This window comes from Dendrobates tinctorius, unplaced genomic scaffold (genome assembly GCF_039654945.1).
Source record: "Dendrobates tinctorius isolate UK_male_01 unplaced genomic scaffold, ASM3965494v1 ptg000265l, whole genome shotgun sequence".
Classification (NCBI taxonomy): domain Eukaryota; kingdom Metazoa; phylum Chordata; class Amphibia; order Anura; family Dendrobatidae; genus Dendrobates; species Dendrobates tinctorius.
The window spans coordinates 359716-381704 of record NW_027361932.1 but is presented as its reverse complement, the minus strand read 5'-3'; the positions used below and the strand labels follow the sequence as shown (position 1 = coordinate 381704).

Genomic DNA, 21989 nt, shown 5'->3' with positions numbered 1-21989 from the left:
AGACGTGTGTTCATAATGACATTTTCTTTCTTTTTTCTTATTCCCGGAGAATTCCTTTAAATATGTAATGCATTAGAACTACACTAAGTTGATATTAAATAAAGCCCTTACTATCGTCACTAAAACACCACTTTATCTTTGGTGAGCACGGTGTATAAGGAACATGTCTGACATTTCATCACATATACACTGAATCAGTCATATCATTTAATTTCACAGTGAAATCTTCATTTTGGCCGTTAGTCAGAAATATGCCAGCCACAACATGGCGCCTAGTCAGCTGCGCACGTAGGTGATTGGCCGGCGGCATGACGTCGCCGTGTAATCGTACGCCGGCTCAGCAGGTGTGACGTCACTCCCAGCGACCGCCGGCTATTCGCTGTAGTAGTATCTGGAAGTGGAGGCGCTCCGGAGACATGACATCTTCAATCCGGAAAGGGCTGGTCGGCGTCGGTCTCTTCGCTTTGGCACACGCTGCTTTCTCAGCGGCTCAACGTAAGTCATGGGCTAGGAGAACGAGGATGGGGGACTGGGGGGAGGGGAGCACAGCTGTTGTCACTGACAGGTGTGGTATAGCACAGGGGTCCCCAACCGCCGGTCCGCGGCCCAGCACCGGGCCGCTGCAGTGCCCTTGCCGGGCCGCGGACACAAGGGGAGCCAGGGGCGGTCAGTGGCGTAGCGGGGGCTGGGGCGGCGCACAGCAGTTCTTAGCGGCGGCCAGGGAGCGATCCAAGCAGCTCCGCTGCCTGCAAGAGGGAATAGCAGGAGCGGAGCTGCAAGGACCCGTCCAGCTTCCTGCCCGCCGCCCGCGCTTCCTGTCTCTGACTGACACAGAGAGGAGAGCGCGGCCACTGCTGTGTCAGAGCGAGGAAGCGCGGGCGGCGGGCAGGTGAGAGGAGAGAGGTGGTGTCTGTCTGTGTGTGTATGTATGTGTGTATGTATGTCTGTCTGTGTGTGTGTGTGTGTGTGTGTGTGTATGTATGTCTGTCTGTGTGTGTGTCTGTCTGTCTGTCTGTGTGTGTGTGTGTGTGTGTGTCTGTATGTCTGTCTGTCTAATGTGTGTGTGTGTGTATGTCTGTCTGTGTGTGTGTATGTATGTCTGTATGTATGTCTGTGTGTGTGTATGTATGTGTCTGTGTGTGTGTATGTCTGTCTGTGTGTGTGTATGTATGTATGTATGTCTGTGTGTGTGTGTGTCTGTCTGTATGTCTGTCTGTCTAATGTGTGTGTATGTATGTGTGTGTGTGTGTGTGTATGTATGTATGTCTGTCTGTGTGTGTACATGTATGTGTGTGTGTGTATGTATGTCTGTCTGTGTGTGTGTGTATGTATGTATGTATGTATGTCTGTCTGTGTGTGTGTATGTGTCTGTCTGTGTGTGTGTGTATGTCTGTCTGTATGTCTGTCTGTCTAATGTGTGTGTATGTATGTGTGTGTGTGTGTGTGTGTGTGTGTGTGTGTGTGTGTGTGTGTGTGTATGTATGTCTGTCTGTGTGTGTACATGTATGTGTGTGTGTGTATGTATGTATGTATGTCTGTGTGTGTGTATGTATGTATGTATGTATGTATGTCTGTCTGTGTGTGTGTATGTGTCTGTCTGTGTGTGTGTGTATGTCTGTCTGTATGTCTGTCTGTCTAATGTGTGTGTATGTATGTGTGTGTGTGTGTGTGTGTGTGTGTGTGTGTATGTATGTATGTCTGTCTGTGTGTGTACATGTATGTGTGTGTGTGTGTTGGTCTGTGTTTGTGTAGCCTGGCCCTGGAGGAGATGGGGACATGAGGAGAAGGCCATGAGGGGAGTGATGGAGAGACGGCAGTGATGGGGTGAAGGCAATGATGGGGAGAGGGGAGTGATGGGCTGAAGGCAATGATGGGGAGAAGGGAGTGATGGGGTGAAGGCAATGATGGGGAGAAGGGAGTGATGGGGTGAAGGCAATGATGGGGAGAGGGGAGTGATGGGGTGAAGGCAATGATGGGGAGAGGGGAGTGATGGGGTGAAGGCAATGATGGGGAGAGGGGAGTGATGGGGTGAAGGCAATGATGGAGAGATGGCAGTGATGGGGTGAAGGCAATGATGGAGAGATGGCAGTGATGGGGTGAAGGCAATGATGGGGAGAGGGGAGTGATGGGGTGAAGGCAATGATGGAGAGATGGCAGTGATGGGGTGAAGGCAATGATGGAGAGATGGCAGTGATGGGGTGAAGGCAATGATGGGGAGAAGGGAGTGATGGGGTGAAGGCAATGATGGGGAGAGGGGAGTGATGGGGTGAAGGCAATGATGGGGAGACAGCAGTGATGGGGTGAAGGCAATGATGGGGAGAGGGGAGTGATGGGGTGAAGGCAATGATGGGGAGACGGGAGTGATGGGGTGAAGGCAATGATGGGGAGAAGGGAGTGATGGGGTGAAGGCAATGATGGGGAGAAGGGGGTGATGGAGCACTTATTCAAAACCTATGGTGAGTTGAGTCACATTATAAATGTTATTTAATTATAAGTATGCACTGCTACACTACAACCGTGTCCATAGCCCCGCCCCCTTATGACCAAAGCCCCGCCCCTGCCACACCTCCATCCCCGCCCTGCCGGGCCATGGAAGAATGGTCTTGCTTGAAACCGGTCCCTGGTGCAAAAAAGGTTGGGGACCACTGGTATAGCAGACGTGCTGCGTAATGTAGGTCAGCACTGCTCTGGCAATGAACGTGTTAATGTGCAGTGCTGACCTCTGACCCTTGTACCCACTGCACAATAACATGGAAATCCATGGGGCTCCTAGTCTGTTATTCGTTTCATCCATCTTTAAGACCTCTGCTTGCTGTCAGTTAATGGAACCCAGTGGGGAGTAAAGCGCATGTTCCCCGAATCCTCCATGTCGTGCCGCTGCACTGATTCTGTGACCTTCATTCTAAAGTGATTCCCCTGTACAGGGATTGTCCTCTACTAGGACAACAACTTAAACTAAATGTTCGGCCCTGATAACATAAACCTCTAATCCCCCCCGTCTGCACTAGCGTGGGCTGTGATGCGGTGAAATGACACATGATGCCTGGCGCCCAACCAGCACTTCGTACGAACTGAACGTGAAGAGGAAGCCCGGGCTGCGGCTGATCTCAGACTTCCTCTTCATGTCTGCAGGAGGCAGGGTCAGTGACGCCAGCGCTGATTGGGCGCTGGGCACCACGTGTCATTTCACTGCATCACAGCCCCTGGACCGCGAGTGCCAACACCGCTGGAATGGCACGGGAGGGGAGTATAGGTTTATTTTTATCGGGGCCGAACATTTAGTTTAAGAAGGGGTTGTCCTAGAAGTTGAAACCCCTTTAATTGTGAGCGTATTACACCTTTTACTCCTGTGATGCTGGCAAATCAACAACTCTCTGAACCCAGAGAGAAGATCTGTGGTATACCCCAGTAACATGCGTCTGGGCTCGGAGAGGAGAGCTGTGGAATAATAATAATCTTTTACATAGCACTAACACATTCCACAGCGCTTTACAGTTTTGCACACATAATCTTCTCTATCCTCATTGGGGTTCACAATCTAGATTCCCTATCAGTATGTCTTTGGAATATGGGAGGAAACCCACGCAAACACGGGGAGAACATACAAACTCCTTGCAGATGTTGTCCTTGGTGGGATTTGAACCAGGGCCCAGAGAGCAGATCTGTGGCATCCGCCCAGTAACGCGCAGCTGGGACCAGAGAGATCTGTGGTACCTGCCCACTAACGCGCGGTTGGGCCCAGAGAGCACATCTGTGGTATCTGCTCAGTAACGCGCATTGTCGGACCCAGAGAGCAGATCTGTGGTATCTGCCCAGTAACGCGCGCTGTCGGGCCCAGAGAGCAGATCTGTGGTATCTGCTCAGTAACGCGCATTGTCGGGCCCAGAGAGCAGATCTGTGGTATCTGCTCAGTAACGCGCGCTGTCGGGCCCAGAGAGCAGATCTGTGGTATCTGCCCAGTAACGCGCATTGTCGGGCCCAGAGAGCAGATCTGTGGTATCTGCCCAGTAACGCGCGCTGTCGGGCCCAGAGAGCAGATCTGTGGTATCTGCCCAGTAACGCGCACTGTCGGGCCCAGAGAGCAGATTTGCGGTATATGCTCATTTGGTTGAAAGGAAAATTTGCTTCTTTGTTTCCTAATGACAGAACATTAGAACAGACGAACAACAAAAAAATACTGTTACAGAATCAGTGAAGCAGCTTTAATTAGAGGGGGTTCTCCAGAGAAACTGTCAGAGTATACAGCAAAAAATCAGTGTTCTGGTCCCTTTGTTCCTAAAGAGGTTGCCCACTACTTTTACATTGATGTAAAAAATATATGTATATTTTTTTCAATTTTAAGTTGACGCCCCCCCTCCAATTACCACATCTTGAGGCAGGTGACCAATAAGATGTGAGTATTCCATGAAGCTGTATCAGGGCACTTGTAACAAGCAGTGCACAGGTATCAGTTTCGTATGATGGAGGCAGTGATTTGGATGTAATTATTAAATGTTTCCATTCACTGACAGCAAGCAGAGATTTTGGATATTGAATAATTGGAAACTGCTTTTGATTTCAGCCTTTAGCACCCATACATTATGGGAGAATGAACTGTCTACTTGCGACATACAGTGACTGTTATGTGCGTCATCTTCAATGTGGAGGATTACAGAAAGAAACTTATACATATACAATTTGGAGGTCACTCAGAGAAACGTACCTGCACATAAACTGTAACACAGCGCACCCTGCTGGGTGTTTAAGATAGTCCCTCCGCTACATATGCCTGCAGATGTTGTGTTAATAAAAAAAAGTGTAAAGATCCCGTTACACTTAGCGATGCACCAGCAATCCTGACCACGATACGACCCGGTCAGGATCTCTGGTGCATCGCTAAATGGTCGCTAGTGAGCTGCCAACCAGGCAGATCTCACCAGCGATGCAGCGGCGGTCGATGCTTATCTGTCACACGCAGCGAGGGTGACGTCTTCGGCCCGCGTCCATGGAGTCGCTCGTCGGCACCAGCAGGAAGCCGGCAACGAGAAATGGACCAGGCCGATCTCGCGCGATCAGCGATATCCAGCGGGGAGCCGGGTCGGAGGTAAGTGTCACATGTAGCGATATCGCTGTTGCATCACAAAATCGGTGACGCTTTAGCGATATCGCTAGCGATCTCACTATGTGTGAAGGGGGCTTTAGGGTGTTGTACAAACTATTATAGAATGAAATGGCTTCCTCTACAGATTTAGTTTTTTTAATTATGCAGTGTCTACTAGTGCCATGTAGAGGCCTATAACACTGCCATATTCTGGGAGGAGTGCTGTAGGGGCAGCAGCCATACTGTAGTCTAGTACCAGACGAGACCTGTAGATCAGCGGGTCACATAGAAAGACACCATTGATAAATGCACATAGTAGGTGGGACCTGTACAGATTTTGTTACTCCTCCACTGTTCCTGGACAGATGTACAGTCTGTAAATAGGAGTACACCTTAGTGGCGGAACACTGTCAGTATGGAGGGAGTACAGTCCAGTCTGGTGCACATAGCGATGGGACACGAGCTGCATCTGCTCATTTACAATGTGCTCTCTGTTCACACAAGTTTCATTTGACTGTGCAGATGGCAGCAATCCTAGCTCCATTACCAGTCAGTCCCATTGACTTTAATGGGTCTGTATTTTTTTCATTTTTTTTAGCAACAATGGCAGATGTTGATTCTGCATGGAAGCCTGAAGAATTATGAATGCAGCTCTGGAGTATAACACACTTTGTAACTCACGATCGGTAGAAGATCAATATATAATTTATCTACAGTAAATCCAGATTAAACAGAGAGTGTAATATTTTTAATTCGAATAATAATAGTCCTTCAGAAATGCCCTAGATGTGTGGGGGTCTGTGTCCTGAGACCCCCACCCACCGATTGCTTGAAACTCCTTGTCAAAGCGCCCGGCTGAGGAGAAGCTCTAGAAAAAAATCTACAAAGCTCGTGCTCAGAAGGTGTTTTTGAGCGATCCGTGGGGGGTCTCAGGACCCTCACAACTTTATAAGCATTTCTGAAGGACTGTTGTGACTTCAGGATAAAAAAAAAGCCATTTCCTCTGTGAATTATACAGTGGTCCTCATAGCTGGCGGATGGCAGGCTGATGTCCATGGGTGGTGGGTATTACCATTCCTGAGAGACTCATTTGTCCATTCTGGTTTACTTTTTAGATCATTCCTACATGAGCCTGACTGAAAAAGATGAAACATTACCGATAGATGTAAGTCCCAGCTAAGTAATTGGCTCCAGTTTCCGATTGTCGGGCGATTTATTTTACATACTCGCTGTGATAAGAGAATATTGGAGGATTTCCTCCTTGCTACTCGATCCTCTACAATCAGGACATGCACTGGAGTGCTGATTCCTGCCCGTACCCTGACTTGTCTTCTCTCAGGGCAGGCTGTATTGGAATATAGCATAGGGTTAATAGGGGGGCAGATGTACCCTGCACACCACAGGAATAGAAAGAACATTGGAAGAGCAGATAATGGATTTCCATAGAAACAGTAGTGCTAGGGAGATTAGTGGGTTTTAAAAATCTTGTTTTGTCATAAAAACTTTTCATAATTAGCATTAACCCCTTCGCACCCGAGCCTGTTTTTGCCTTCGTGACCGGGCCAATTTTATCAATTCTGACCAGTGTCACTTTATGAGGTCATAACTTTAGAACGCTTCAACGGATCCTGCTGATTCTGACATTGTTTTCTCGTGATATATTGTACTTCATGACAGTGGTAAAATTTCTTTGCTATGACTTGCGTTTATTTGTTAAAAATATGCAAATTTGGTGAAAATTTTGCAATTTTCAAATTTTTATGCCCTTAGATCAGAGAGTTATATCGCACAAAATAGTTAATACATAATATTTCCCACATGTCTACTTTACATCTGCACAATTTTGGAATCAAAATTTTTTTTTGTTAGGAAGTTATAAGAGTTAAAAGTTGACCAGCGATTTCTCATTTTTACAACAAAATTAGCAAAACCATTTTTTTTACGGACCACCTCACACTTGAAGTGAGTTTGGGGGGTCAATATGACAGAAAATACCCAAAAGTGACACCATTCTAAAAACTGCACCCCTCAAGGTACTCAAAACCACATTCAAGAAGTTTATTAACCCTTCAGGTGCTTCACAGGAATGAATGGAATGTGGAGGGAAAAATAAACATTTCCTTTTCTTTCACAAAAATTTTCCTTTAGACTTTTTTTTCTTTACTTTCGCAAGGGTAACAGAAGAAAATGGTCTATACATTTTGCTTTTCAATTTCTCCTGAGCATGCCGATACCCCATATGTGAGAGAATAATACTGTTTGGGCGCACAGCAGAGATTAAAAGGTAAGGAGCACCACTTGACTTTTGGAATGCAAAATTGGCTGGAATCGATAGCGGACACCATGTTGCATTTGGAGAGCCCCTGACATGCCTAAACAGTGGAAACCCCCAATAAGTGACCCCATTTTGGAAACTAGACCCCTTAGGGAACTTATCTAGATGTGTATTGAGCACCTTGAACCCACAGGTGCTTCACAGAAGTTTATAACATAGAGCCGTGGAAATAAAAAAAAGCAACATTTTTCACAAATAAATTGTTTTAGCTTCATATTTTGCATTTTCATAAGGGTAACAGGAGAAATTGCTCCATACAATTTGTTGAGTAATTTCTCCTGAGCATGCCGATACCCCATATGTGGGAGAATAATACTGTTTGGGCGCATGGCAGGGCTTGAAAGGGAAGGAGCACCACTTGACTTTTGGAATGCAAAATTACCTGGAATCGATAGCGGACACCATGTTGCGTTTGGAGAGCCCCTGACATGCCTAAATAGTGGAAACCCCCAACAAGTGACCCCATTTTGGAAACTAGACCCCTTAGGGAACTTATCTAGATGTGTATTGAGCACCTTGAACCCACAGGTGCTTCACAGAAGTTTATAACATAGAGCCGTGGAAATAAAAAAAAGCAACATTTTTCACATATAAATTGTTTTAGCTTCATATTTTGCATTTTTATAAGGGTAACAGGAGAAATTGCTCCATACAATTTGTTGAGCAATTTCTCCTGAGCATGCCGATACCCCATATGTGGGAGAATACTACTGTTTGGGCGCATGGCAGAGCTTGGAAGGGGAGGAGTGCCATATTGGAGAGCAGATTTTGCTGGAATTGTTTGTGGGTGACCTGTCACATTGTCAGAGCCCTTGACGTGCCTAAACAGTGGAAACCCCCAATAAGTGACCCCATTTTGGAAACTAGACCCCTTAGGGAACTTATCTAGATGTGTATTGAGCACCTTGAATCCACAGGTGCTTCACAGAAGTTTATAACATAGAGCCGTGGAAATAAAAAAAAGCAACATTTTTCACAAATTGTTTTAGCTTCATATTTTGCATTTTCATAAGGGTAACATGAGAAATTGCTCCATACAATTTGTTGGGCAATTTCTCCTGAGCATGCCGATACCCCATATGTGGGAGAATACTACTGTTTGGGCGCACGGCAGAGCTTGGAAGGGGAGGAGTGCCATATTGGAGAGCAGATTTTGCTGGAATTGTTTGTGGGTGACCTGTCACATTGTCAGAGCCCTTGACGTGCCTAAACAGTGGAAACCCCCAATAAGTGACCCCATTTTGGAACCTTGACCCCCCCATGGAACTTATCTAGATGCGTAGTGGGCACTTTGAACGCCCAAGTGCTACACAGAAGTTAATAACGAAGAACCGTGAAAATAAAAAAAATCATATTTTTTCCACAAAAAATTACCTTTTCACCCTCAATTTTTTTTCCAAAGGGTAACCAGAGAAATTAGACCCCAACAGTTGTTGTGCAATTTGTCATGAGTATGATGACACCCCATATGTGGGGATAAACCACTGTTTGGGCGCATGTCAGAGCTTGGAAGGGAAGGAGCGCCATATTGGAGTTCAGATTTTGCTGGAATGTTTTGAGGATGTCATGTCACATTGTCAGAGCCCCTGAGGTGCCAGAACAGCATAAGCCCCCAAAAGTGACTGCATTGAATGTCAAAAAAGTTTAAAAACGTGGTTCTGTATGGAAGATTTTAAAGCAGTCATGGAGGCATAAGGCTGGCAATGATGGGCATTGTGGGCAATAATAGCGGGTATCATGCCTCATTCCTCTCTTGGAACATACACGACATCTTCTCTGGGGGTTCTTTCTTGTTTCAGTTGCTGGAATGAGTGCAATAAAATGTCGCTCAGTGAGTCTTCTAACATCTTCAGATTCTAAAGGATTGGCGGGGACAAAATTTTCAAAAACAAGATGTTCAATGACCTTTTCCTGATAATCAAGGAAAGTATCTGTATTTCCGGCTTTTCTGTACAACACAAAGGAATTATATGTGGCCACCTGAAACAAATAAATGACTAACTTCTTATACCAGGTATATGATTTTCTTGATACCTGGTATGGCTGTAGAACCTGATCTGCAAGGTCCACACCCCCCATATATTTGTTGTAGTCAATGACAGACACAGGTTTTGGAGTAGTGGATCCCTGATGGTCTGCAATGGCCTTTGTGGCATCTGTGTGGATCGAGCTCAGGATAAAAATATCTTTTTTATCCTTATACTTAAGGGCAAGCAGCTCTCCATTGCGTAAAGCCCCTGACTGCCCCTTTCGGAACTTTTCGTTGACCAACGATTGTGGAAACCCCTGACGGTTTTTGCGAATGGTCCCACAAGCCCCTATGTTATGGTCAACCAGACTTTTAAATAGGGGTATGCTGGTGTAGTAGTTGTCAACATACAGATTATAGCCTTTTTGTAAAAATGAAGTTATCAGCTCCCAAACAATTTTTCCAGATGTCCCCAGATAAGTAGGGCATCCTGGTGGGTTTAGTTGGCTATCTTTCCCCTCATAAATGCGAAAAGCAGCTGTGTATCCGGTTGAACTCTCGCACATTTTATAGAGCTTTATTCCGAACCTTGCTCTCTTAGAAGGAATAAATTGCTTGAGGTGCAGTCTTCCTTTGAATTTTACAAGGGACTCATCAATGGAAATGTTTTCTGTTGGGGTGTAGAGCCTCAAGAACTTTTCTGTTAAGTCTTTGATGATGGGTCTGATTTTGAATAGTCTGTCATGTTCTGAGGCATCTCTGGGCAGGGATTGACTATTGTCGTTAAAATGCCAAAACCTCATGAGCATTTCATAACGGGTCCTAGGAAGAACTGCAGAAAACATATGGGTGGCTTGAACAGGGCGGTTGGACCAATAGGACCGAATGCTCGTTTTTTTTACAATCCCCATAGCGAATGTAAGTCCTAAAAATTTTTTCATTTCTAAGACATTAGTTGGTGTCCATAAATTTGACCTAGCATAATAGGATCGTGGATTCTGGCTGATGAATTGGGACGCATATAAATTTGTTTGTAGGACAATATGCTCTAGCAAGCTATCTGTCATAAACAAATTAAAAAAATTAATTGGTCCAAAATTTTCCACCTCCACATTTATACCAGGAATGGCATTAAAATTTGGGATGAATGGAGTAGCCGAATCCGAAGCCTCCCATCTGGGAAATGCTACATCAAGAGGCAAAGCCCCTTGGACACTGACGTGTGCCAATTCACGAGCACTAGGGACAGCGCTAGTACTGGGCATTGTTCCCTGAGTTGGAGACGTTTCTCCAGAAGCGCTATTTGTCACGTCACGTCAGTCAGTCACGTCAGTCAGTCACGTCAGTCAGTCACGTCAGTGACTGACTGACGTGACTGACTGACGTGACTGACTGACGTGACTGACTGACGTGACTGACTGACGTGACTGACTGACGTGACTGACTGACGTGACTGACTGACGTGACTGACTGACGTGACTGACTGACGTGACTGACTGACGTGACTGACTGACGTGACTGACTGACGTGACTGACTGACGTGACTGACTGACGTGACTGACTGACGTGACTGACTGACGTGACTGACTGACGTGACTGACTGACGTGACTGACTGACGTGACTGACTGACGTGACTGACTGACGTGACTGACTGACGTGACTGACTGACGTGACTGACTGACGTGACTGACTGACGTGACTGACTGACGTGACTGACTGACGTGACTGACTGACGTGACTGACTGACGTGACTGACTGACGTGACTGACTGACGTGACTGACTGACGTGACTGACTGACGTGACTGACTGACGTGACTGACTGACGTGACTGACTGACGTGACTGACTGACGTGACTGACTGACGTGACTGACTGACGTGACTGACTGACGTGACTGACTGACGTGACTGACTGACGTGACTGACTGACGTGACTGACTGACGTGACTGACTGACGTGACTGACTGACGTGACTGACTGACGTGACTGACTGACGTGACTGACTGACGTGACTGACTGACGTGACTGACTGACGTGACTGACTGACGTGACTGACTGACGTGACTGACTGACGTGACTGACTGACGTGACTGACTGACGTGACTGACTGACGTGACTGACTGACGTGACTGACTGACGTGACTGACTGACGTGACTGACTGACGTGACTGACTGACGTGACTGACTGACGTGACTGACTGACGTGACTGACTGACGTGACTGACTGACGTGACTGACTGACGTGACTGACTGACGTGACTGACTGACGTGACTGACTGACGTGACTGACTGACGTGACTGACTGACGTGACTGACTGACGTGACTGACTGACGTGACTGACTGACGTGACTGACTGACGTGACTGACTGACGTGACTGACTGACGTGACTGACTGACGTGACTGACTGACGTGACTGACTGACGTGACTGACTGACGTGACTGACTGACGTGACTGACTGACGTGACTGACTGACGTGACTGACTGACGTGACTGACTGACGTGACTGACTGACGTGACTGACTGACGTGACTGACTGACGTGACTGACTGACGTGACTGACTGACGTGACTGACTGACGTGACTGACTGACGTGACTGACTGACGTGACTGACTGACGTGACTGACTGACGTGACTGACTGACGTGACTGACTGACGTGACTGACTGACGTGACTGACTGACGTGACTGACTGACGTGACTGACTGACGTGACTGACTGACGTGACTGACTGACGTGACTGACTGACGTGACTGACTGACGTGACTGACTGACGTGACTGACTGACGTGACTGACTGACGTGACTGACTGACGTGACTGACTGACGTGACTGACTGACGTGACTGACTGACGTGACTGACTGACGTGACTGACTGACGTGACTGACTGACGTGACTGACTGACGTGACTGACTGACGTGACTGACTGACGTGACTGACTGACGTGACTGACTGACGTGACTGACTGACGTGACTGACTGACGTGACTGACTGACGTGACTGACTGACGTGACTGACTGACGTGACTGACTGACGTGACTGACTGACGTGACTGACTGACGTGACTGACTGACGTGACTGACTGACGTGACTGACTGACGTGACTGACTGACGTGACTGACTGACGTGACTGACTGACGTGACTGACTGACGTGACTGACTGACGTGACTGACTGACGTGACTGACTGACGTGACTGACTGACGTGACTGACTGACGTGACTGACTGACGTGACTGACTGACGTGACTGACTGACGTGACTGACTGACGTGACTGACTGACGTGACTGACTGACGTGACTGACTGACGTGACTGACTGACGTGACTGACTGACGTGACTGACTGACGTGACTGACTGACGTGACTGACTGACGTGACTGACTGACGTGACTGACTGACGTGACTGACTGACGTGACTGACTGACGTGACTGACTGACGTGACTGACTGACGTGACTGACTGACGTGACTGACTGACGTGACTGACTGACGTGACTGACTGACGTGACTGACTGACGTGACTGACTGACGTGACTGACTGACGTGACTGACTGACGTGACTGACTGACGTGACTGACTGACGTGACTGACTGACGTGACTGACTGACGTGACTGACTGACGTGACTGACTGACGTGACTGACTGACGTGACTGACTGACGTGACTGACTGACGTGACTGACTGACGTGACTGACTGACGTGACTGACTGACGTGACTGACTGACGTGACTGACTGACGTGACTGACTGACGTGACTGACTGACGTGACTGACTGACGTGACTGACTGACGTGACTGACTGACGTGACGTCAATGACAGACACAGGTTTTGGAGTAGTGGATCCCTGATGGTCTGCAATGGCCTTTGTGGCATCTGTGTGGATCGAGCTCAGGATAAAAATATCTTTTTTATCCTTATACTTAAGGGCAAGCAGCTCTCCATTGCGTAAAGCCCCTGACTGCCCCTTTCGGAACTTTTCGTTGACCAACGATTGTGGAAACCCCTGACGGTTTTTGCGAATGGTCCCACAAGCCCCTATGTTATGGTCAACCAGACTTTTAAATAGGGGTATGCTGGTGTAGTAGTTGTCAACATACAGATTATAGCCTTTTTGTAAAAATGAAGTTATCAGCTCCCAAACAATTTTTCCAGATGTCCCCAGATAAGTAGGGCATCCTGGTGGGTTTAGTTGGCTATCTTTCCCCTCATAAATGCGAAAAGCAGCTGTGTATCCGGTTGAACTCTCGCACATTTTATAGAGCTTTATTCCGAACCTTGCTCTCTTAGAAGGAATAAATTGCTTGAGGTGCAGTCTTCCTTTGAATTTTACAAGGGACTCATCAATGGAAATGTTTTCTGTTGGGGTGTAGAGCCTCAAGAACTTTTCTGTTAAGTCTTTGATGATGGGTCTGATTTTGAATAGTCTGTCATGTTCTGAGGCATCTCTGGGCAGGGATTGACTATTGTCGTTAAAATGCCAAAACCTCATGAGCATTTCATAACGGGTCCTAGGAAGAACTGCAGAAAACATATGGGTGGCTTGAACAGGGCGGTTGGACCAATAGGACCGAATGCTCGTTTTTTTTACAATCCCCATAGCGAATGTAAGTCCTAAAAATTTTTTCATTTCTAAGACATTAGTTGGTGTCCATAAATTTGACCTAGCATAATAGGATCGTGGATTCTGGCTGATGAATTGGGACGCATATAAATTTGTTTGTAGGACAATATGCTCTAGCAAGCTATCTGTCATAAACAAATTAAAAAAATTAATTGGTCCAAAATTTTCCACCTCCACATTTATACCAGGAATGGCATTAAAATTTGGGATGAATGGAGTAGCCGAATCCGAAGCCTCCCATCTGGGAAATGCTACATCAAGAGGCAAAGCCCCTTGGACACTGACGTGTGCCAATTCACGAGCACTAGGGACAGCGCTAGTACTGGGCATTGTTCCCTGAGTTGGAGACGTTTCTCCAGAAGCGCTATTTGTCACGTCACGTCAGTCAGTCACGTCAGTCAGTCACGTCAGTCAGTCACGTCAGTCAGTCACGTCAGTCAGTCACGTCAGTCAGTCACGTCAGTCAGTCACGTCAGTCAGTCACGTCAGTCAGTCACGTCAGTCAGTCACGTCAGTCAGTCACGTCAGTCAGTCACGTCAGTCAGTCACGTCAGTCAGTCACGTCAGTCAGTCACGTCAGTCAGTCACGTCAGTCAGTCACGTCAGTCAGTCACGTCAGTCAGTCACGTCAGTCAGTCACGTCAGTCAGTCACGTCAGTCAGTCACGTCAGTCAGTCACGTCAGTCAGTCACGTCAGTCAGTCACGTCAGTCAGTCACGTCAGTCAGTCACGTCAGTCAGTCACGTCAGTCAGTCACGTCAGTCAGTCACGTCAGTCAGTCACGTCAGTCAGTCACGTCAGTCAGTCACGTCAGTCAGTCACGTCAGTCAGTCACGTCAGTCAGTCACGTCAGTCAGTCACGTCAGTCAGTCACGTCAGTCAGTCACGTCAGTCAGTCACGTCAGTCAGTCACGTCAGTCAGTCACGTCAGTCAGTCACGTCAGTCAGTCACGTCAGTCAGTCACGTCAGTCAGTCACGTCAGTCAGTCACGTCAGTCAGTCACGTCAGTCAGTCACGTCAGTCAGTCACGTCAGTCAGTCACGTCAGTCAGTCACGTCAGTCAGTCACGTCAGTCAGTCACGTCAGTCAGTCACGTCAGTCAGTCACGTCAGTCAGTCACGTCAGTCAGTCACGTCAGTCAGTCACGTCAGTCAGTCACGTCAGTCAGTCACGTCAGTCAGTCACGTCAGTCAGTCACGTCAGTCAGTCACGTCAGTCAGTCACGTCAGTCAGTCACGTCAGTCAGTCACGTCAGTCAGTCACGTCAGTCAGTCACGTCAGTCAGTCACGTCAGTCAGTCACGTCAGTCAGTCACGTCAGTCAGTCACGTCAGTCAGTCACGTCAGTCAGTCACGTCAGTCAGTCACGTCAGTCAGTCACGTCAGTCAGTCACGTCAGTCAGTCACGTCAGTCAGTCACGTCAGTCAGTCACGTCAGTCAGTCACGTCAGTCAGTCACGTCAGTCAGTCACGTCAGTCAGTCACGTCAGTCAGTCACGTCAGTCAGTCACGTCAGTCAGTCACGTCAGTCAGTCACGTCAGTCAGTCACGTCAGTCAGTCACGTCAGTCAGTCACGTCAGTCAGTCACGTCAGTCAGTCACGTCAGTCAGTCACGTCAGTCAGTCACGTCAGTCAGTCACGTCAGTCAGTCACGTCAGTCAGTCACGTCAGTCAGTCACGTCAGTCAGTCACGTCAGTCAGTCACGTCAGTCAGTCACGTCAGTCAGTCACGTCAGTCAGTCACGTCAGTCAGTCACGTCAGTCAGTCACGTCAGTCAGTCACGTCAGTCAGTCACGTCAGTCAGTCACGTCAGTCAGTCACGTCAGTCAGTCACGTCAGTCAGTCACGTCAGTCAGTCACGTCAGTCAGTCACGTCAGTCAGTCACGTCAGTCAGTCACGTCAGTCAGTCACGTCAGTCAGTCACGTCAGTCAGTCACGTCAGTCAGTCACGTCAGTCAGTCACGTCAGTCAGTCACGTCAGTCAGTCACGTCAGTCAGTCACGTCAGTCAGTCACGTCAGTCAGTCACGTCAGTCAGTCACGTCAGTCAGTCACGTCAGTCAGTCACGTCAGTCAGTCACGTCAGTCAGTCACGTCAGTCAGTCACGTCAGTCAGTCACGTCAGTCAGTCACGTCAGTCAGTCACGTCAGTCAGTCACGTCAGTCAGTCACGTCAGTCAGTCACGTCAGTCAGTCACGTCAGTCAGTCACGTCAGTCAGTCACGTCAGTCAGTCACGTCAGTCAGTCACGTCAGTCAGTCACGTCAGTCAGTCACGTCAGTCAGTCACGTCAGTCAGTCACGTCAGTCAGTCACGTCAGTCAGTCACGTCAGTCAGTCACGTCAGTCAGTCACGTCAGTCAGTCACGTCAGTCAGTCACGTCAGTCAGTCACGTCAGTCAGTCACGTCAGTCAGTCACGTCAGTCAGTCACGTCAGTCAGTCACGTCAGTCAGTCACGTCAGTCAGTCACGTCAGTCAGTCACGTCAGTCAGTCACGTCAGTCAGTCACGTCAGTCAGTCACGTCAGTCAGTCACGTCAGTCAGTCACGTCAGTCAGTCACGTCAGTCAGTCACGTCAGTCAGTCACGTCAGTCAGTCACGTCAGTCAGTCACGTCAGTCAGTCACGTCAGTCAGTCACGTCAGTCAGTCACGTCAGTCAGTCACGTCAGTCAGTCACGTCAGTCAGTCACGTCAGTCAGTCACGTCAGTCAGTCACGTCAGTCAGTCACGTCAGTCAGTCACGTCAGTCAGTCACGTCAGTCAGTCACGTCAGTCAGTCACGTCAGTCAGTCACGTCAGTCAGTCACGTCAGTCAGTCACGTCAGTCAGTCACGTCAGTCAGTCACGTCAGTCAGTCACGTCAGTCAGTCACGTCAGTCAGTCACGTCAGTCAGTCACGTCAGTCAGTCACGTCAGTCAGTCACGTCAGTCAGTCACGTCAGTCAGTCACGTCAGTCAGTCACGTCAGTCAGTCACGTCAGTCAGTCACGTCAGTCAGTCACGTCAGTCAGTCACGTCAGTCAGTCACGTCAGTCAGTCACGTCAGTCAGTCACGTCAGTCAGTCACGTCAGTCAGTCACGTCAGTCAGTCACGTCAGTCAGTCACGTCAGTCAGTCACGTCAGTCAGTCACGTCAGTCAGTCACGTCAGTCAGTCACGTCAGTCAGTCACGTCAGTCAGTCACGTCAGTCAGTCACGTCAGTCAGTCACGTCAGTCAGTCACGTCAGTCAGTCACGTCAGTCAGTCACGTCAGTCAGTCACGTCAGTCAGTCACGTCAGTCAGTCACGTCAGTCAGTCACGTCAGTCAGTCACGTCAGTCAGTCACGTCAGTCAGTCACGTCAGTCAGTCACGTCAGTCAGTCACGTCAGTCAGTCACGTCAGTCAGTCACGTCAGTCAGTCACGTCAGTCAGTCACGTCAGTCAGTCACGTCAGTCAGTCACGTCAGTCAGTCACGTCAGTCAGTCACGTCAGTCAGTCACGTCAGTCAGTCACGTCAGTCAGTCACGTCAGTCAGTCACGTCAGTCAGTCACGTCAGTCAGTCACGTCAGTCAGTCACGTCAGTCAGTCACGTCAGTCAGTCACGTCAGTCAGTCACGTCAGTCAGTCACGTCAGTCAGTCACGTCAGTCAGTCACGTCAGTCAGTCACGTCAGTCAGTCACGTCAGTCAGTCACGTCAGTCAGTCACGTCAGTCAGTCACGTCAGTCAGTCACGTCAGTCAGTCACGTCAGTCAGTCACGTCAGTCAGTCACGTCAGTCAGTCACGTCAGTCAGTCACGTCAGTCAGTCACGTCAGTCAGTCACGTCAGTCAGTCACGTCAGTCAGTCACGTCAGTCAGTCACGTCAGTCAGTCACGTCAGTCAGTCACGTCAGTCAGTCACGTCAGTCAGTCACGTCAGTCAGTCACGTCAGTCAGTCACGTCAGTCAGTCACGTCAGTCAGTCACGTCAGTCAGTCACGTCAGTCAGTCACGTCAGTCAGTCACGTCAGTCAGTCACGTCAGTCAGTCACGTCAGTCAGTCACGTCAGTCAGTCACGTCAGTCAGTCACGTCAGTCAGTCACGTCAGTCAGTCACGTCAGTCAGTCACGTCAGTCAGTCACGTCAGTCAGTCACGTCAGTCAGTCACGTCAGTCAGTCACGTCAGTCAGTCACGTCAGTCAGTCACGTCAGTCAGTCACGTCAGTCAGTCACGTCAGTCAGTCACGTCAGTCAGTCACGTCAGTCAGTCACGTCAGTCAGTCACGTCAGTCAGTCACGTCAGTCAGTCACGTCAGTCAGTCACGTCAGTCAGTCACGTCAGTCAGTCACGTCAGTCAGTCACGTCAGTCAGTCACGTCAGTCAGTCACGTCAGTCAGTCACGTCAGTCAGTCACGTCAGTCAGTCACGTCAGTCAGTCACGTCAGTCAGTCACGTCAGTCAGTCACGTCAGTCAGTCACGTCAGTCAGTCACGTCAGTCAGTCACGTCAGTCAGTCACGTCAGTCAGTCACGTCAGTCAGTCACGTCAGTCAGTCACGTCAGTCAGTCACGTCAGTCAGTCACGTCAGTCAGTCACGTCAGTCAGTCACGTCAGTCAGTCACGTCAGTCAGTCACGTCAGTCAGTCACGTCAGTCAGTCACGTCAGTCAGTCACGTCAGTCAGTCACGTCAGTCAGTCACGTCAGTCAGTCACGTCAGTCAGTCACGTCAGTCAGTCACGTCAGTCAGTCACGTCAGTCAGTCACGTCAGTCAGTCACGTCAGTCAGTCACGTCAGTCAGTCACGTCAGTCAGTCACGTCAGTCAGTCACGTCAGTCAGTCACGTCAGTCAGTCACGTCAGTCAGTCACGTCAGTCAGTCACGTCAGTCAGTCACGTCAGTCAGTCACGTCAGTCAGTCACGTCAGTCAGTCACGTCAGTCAGTCACGTCAGTCAGTCACGTCAGTCAGTCACGTCAGTCAGTCACGTCAGTCAGTCACGTCAAGTCAGTCACGTCAAGTCAGTCACGTCAAGTCAGTCACGTCAAGTCAGTCACGTCAAGTCAGTCACGTCACGTCAGTCACGTCACGTCAGTCACGTCACGTCAGTCACGTGACGTGACGTGACTGACGTGAATAGTAAATAGAAATCCTGAACACATGATCCGTGGGGACCACGAGGACTGGAGTTCGGGAAACACTGGTTTACATCAAGCAACCGGTACTGTATATACTTACGCTCTTTAATCTGGGCCCGAACATCGAGGTCCTCCCAGCGGCCCACAAGGAGCGAACAGATTTCCTCCCAGAGTCGTCGGGTAACGATAAGGTCAGCGTGGCGGCGGTCAGCCATATTCCAGAGCGGCTCCCTTTCTCTGACGAGATCGATGAGGTGGTCCACATCGAGTCCTCCATCCTCACCGTCAGAGTCGGGAGCACGCTGTGAAGGCTGTTAAAGAAAAAGACAAAAATAACATAATTAGCCTCCACAAAAGAAATGAAATAAAAAGTGCAAAAAAACAAAGCAAAAATATTTATACTTACACGCTGGTGACCGCCGCGTTGCTGTCGCCGACGACCCTGGAAGGCACTGCGAGGACCTCTTGGCCGAGCACCAGATTGGGAAGACTAGAGAAGAAAACAAAAAATGTTATATCTTTGGATGTAGGCATTTGTTTGCTGTGTGTGGTCTGCAGAACATTGTTTTCTATGTGTTGTGTGTAGTGTGATGTTGTGTTTCTGCGTTTGATGCAAAAAACTTACCAATTGTGAGCCCACTCCAGGTGTCTGTCCACCCCTTCCTTCTTCTTCTGGGAGCTCCTCTTCATCTTGTGAATCCAGTTTTGAAATAAAAGGCAATGAATAGACATATATTACAGAGATGATGGATTTTGGAAATAAAAACTTACCGTCAAACGCTGACGATGCGAGGGAGGGCTCCCAGAAGATGATGTGCTGTCTTCCTGGTGGCCACACTCCATGCCTGTGGGTGGTGTTCCACCTGCTGCCATTGCTGCTGCTGCATCTATTGGGTGGCTGTTGAATAAAGAGAAACAAAGGGCCAATGAATATCTTGATATTCAATAGCCCTAGTTTGGAGGAATGGGGGATTTGATAATTACCGTCTCTCATCTGCTGCTGGCCTCCCCTCCTCAGCATGTTCCATTTGCTGCTCCATTTGGGGTGGTGGTGGTGCTGATGGTGCTGCAGTGGTCTCCTGCCTTCTCCTGCTGCGCTTGGTTGCTTTCTTGGGTGGCATGTTGGGTGTGGCTGTGGGTCCCACTGTCTTGCTTTTATATATGTCTTGTGGGCAGAGCTACTGAGCATGCTCAGACCAAAAAAACCGGATCCGGCTTTCGCCGGATCAGGCGCATTGCGGAGCTCATAGGCTTTCATTGTGTGAAAAAGACGGACGCGCCGGATCCGGCGTGTCCGGCTTTTTCGCCGGAGACAAAAAACGTTACAGTAGCCGTTTTTTCCAGACGCCGGATCGCGACACATTGCCGGATCCGGCGAAAACCGGATGAAACGCATGGCCATCCGGCGCAAATGCAAGTCAATGGGGGGGAAACCGGATCCGGCATTGCATTTCGCCGGATCCGGTTTCTGTCAAAAGCGCCGGATCGCGCCTGACGGCGAAAACCTGATGTGTGAAAGAGGCCTAAGAAAGCTGAATAACGATGAAACCATTTTTAATGAACAAATTTCTGAGCTGAAACAATGTTTTTTGCAAAGGGGATATCCTATGACTTTATTAAATGAAGCATATGAAAGGGTAAAAAAATTCTCTCAGTTGGATTTATTAAAGGAAAGGACTAAAAAATTAAATAGTGTAGTCAAACCTCCAAAAAAAAAATTAAATTTTTGTTTCAAACATAGTGCAATGGATAGAGCAATACATGCAGCAGTGAGAAAACACTGGCATCTCATTGATGCAGAAAAAACCTTACACAAATGGTAAATTAGTACCGCAATTTGCATACAAAAGGGCACATAATATAGGTGATTTATTAGTACATCATAGACTTCGTCCCCCTCAAAAAAATTGGCTACGATATTTTTCCATAAAAGGAAATTATAAATGTGGTCACTGCAAATACTGTCATTCATCTGACAGGGAATTCTATACATTTTGGCTCTATTGAACATAAGGTACAAAACTACATTTCTTGTCAAACTAAATTCGTGATTTATATTATTTTTTGTCCATGTGATTATTTTTATATTGGAAAAACTATACGACCACTTACGATACGTTTTGGTGAACATTATAGATCTATTACATCAGGATAGGGCTCACTGCGATTAATCAAGCATATTCAAGATGTGCATAAAGCTAACCCAGAAATTTTGAGTTTTGCAGGGATTGAAAAGGTCAATTTTCCACCTCAAGGAGGCAACCATGACAGAGCTTTATTGCAACAAGAAGCAAAATGGATCCTGAAAGCGAACGCACAAGGTCCTTTGGGACTAAATGACCGGATCGATCTATCAGTATTTTTATAAAAAATGTTATATAAAAAATTGTATGTAAAGTTATTTAGATTATAATCAATGTCCGATTTGTTTGTGACAAAAATGAAATAGTTACCAAGACATTGGCAGTAAAAGACACCAAAGCTCATCACACCAGTGAGTTTCTCCAGGTCTTGGTGGAAAAGGTTCTGCAAGACTATGAACTTAAAAAAGAGCAAGTTCTTTCTGTCGTAACTGACAATGCTTCAAATATGATAAGTAGTATTAAGCTAATGAATGAGAGTAATGATGGTGACCAGCAGCTAGAAGAACATTCTGGGTCCACAGACACAGAAATGTTTGAAATAGAGGAACACAGTATTGTAACTGAGGAGCAAACTGAAGTTGCTTCAGATGAACAGCAACATGATAGTTTAGATGATCTTGTTGAAACTGTGTCAATATGTTCTTTCATTCATCACATGCGCTGTGTTGTGCATACGCTACAGCTGGCTATAAGAGACAGTCTGCAAGAAGGACATGCTGCTGCACTGATTGGCAA

At 47.9% G+C, this 21989-nt stretch overlaps 1 protein-coding gene across 1 annotated transcript in view; it reads left to right on the top strand.

The window, feature by feature from the left end:
- The first annotated feature begins 338 nt into the window (after window positions 1-338).
- The window catches only part of LOC141069541 (uncharacterized), a 39234-nt gene continuing 17583 nt past the window's right edge, over window positions 339-21989 (top strand). The window contains exon 1 of the mRNA XM_073559194.1: window positions 339-495. Coding sequence (XP_073415295.1) covers window positions 417-495 — 79 coding nt within the window. The 5' untranslated portion in view covers window positions 339-416. The remainder of the gene's footprint in view (window positions 496-21989) is intronic.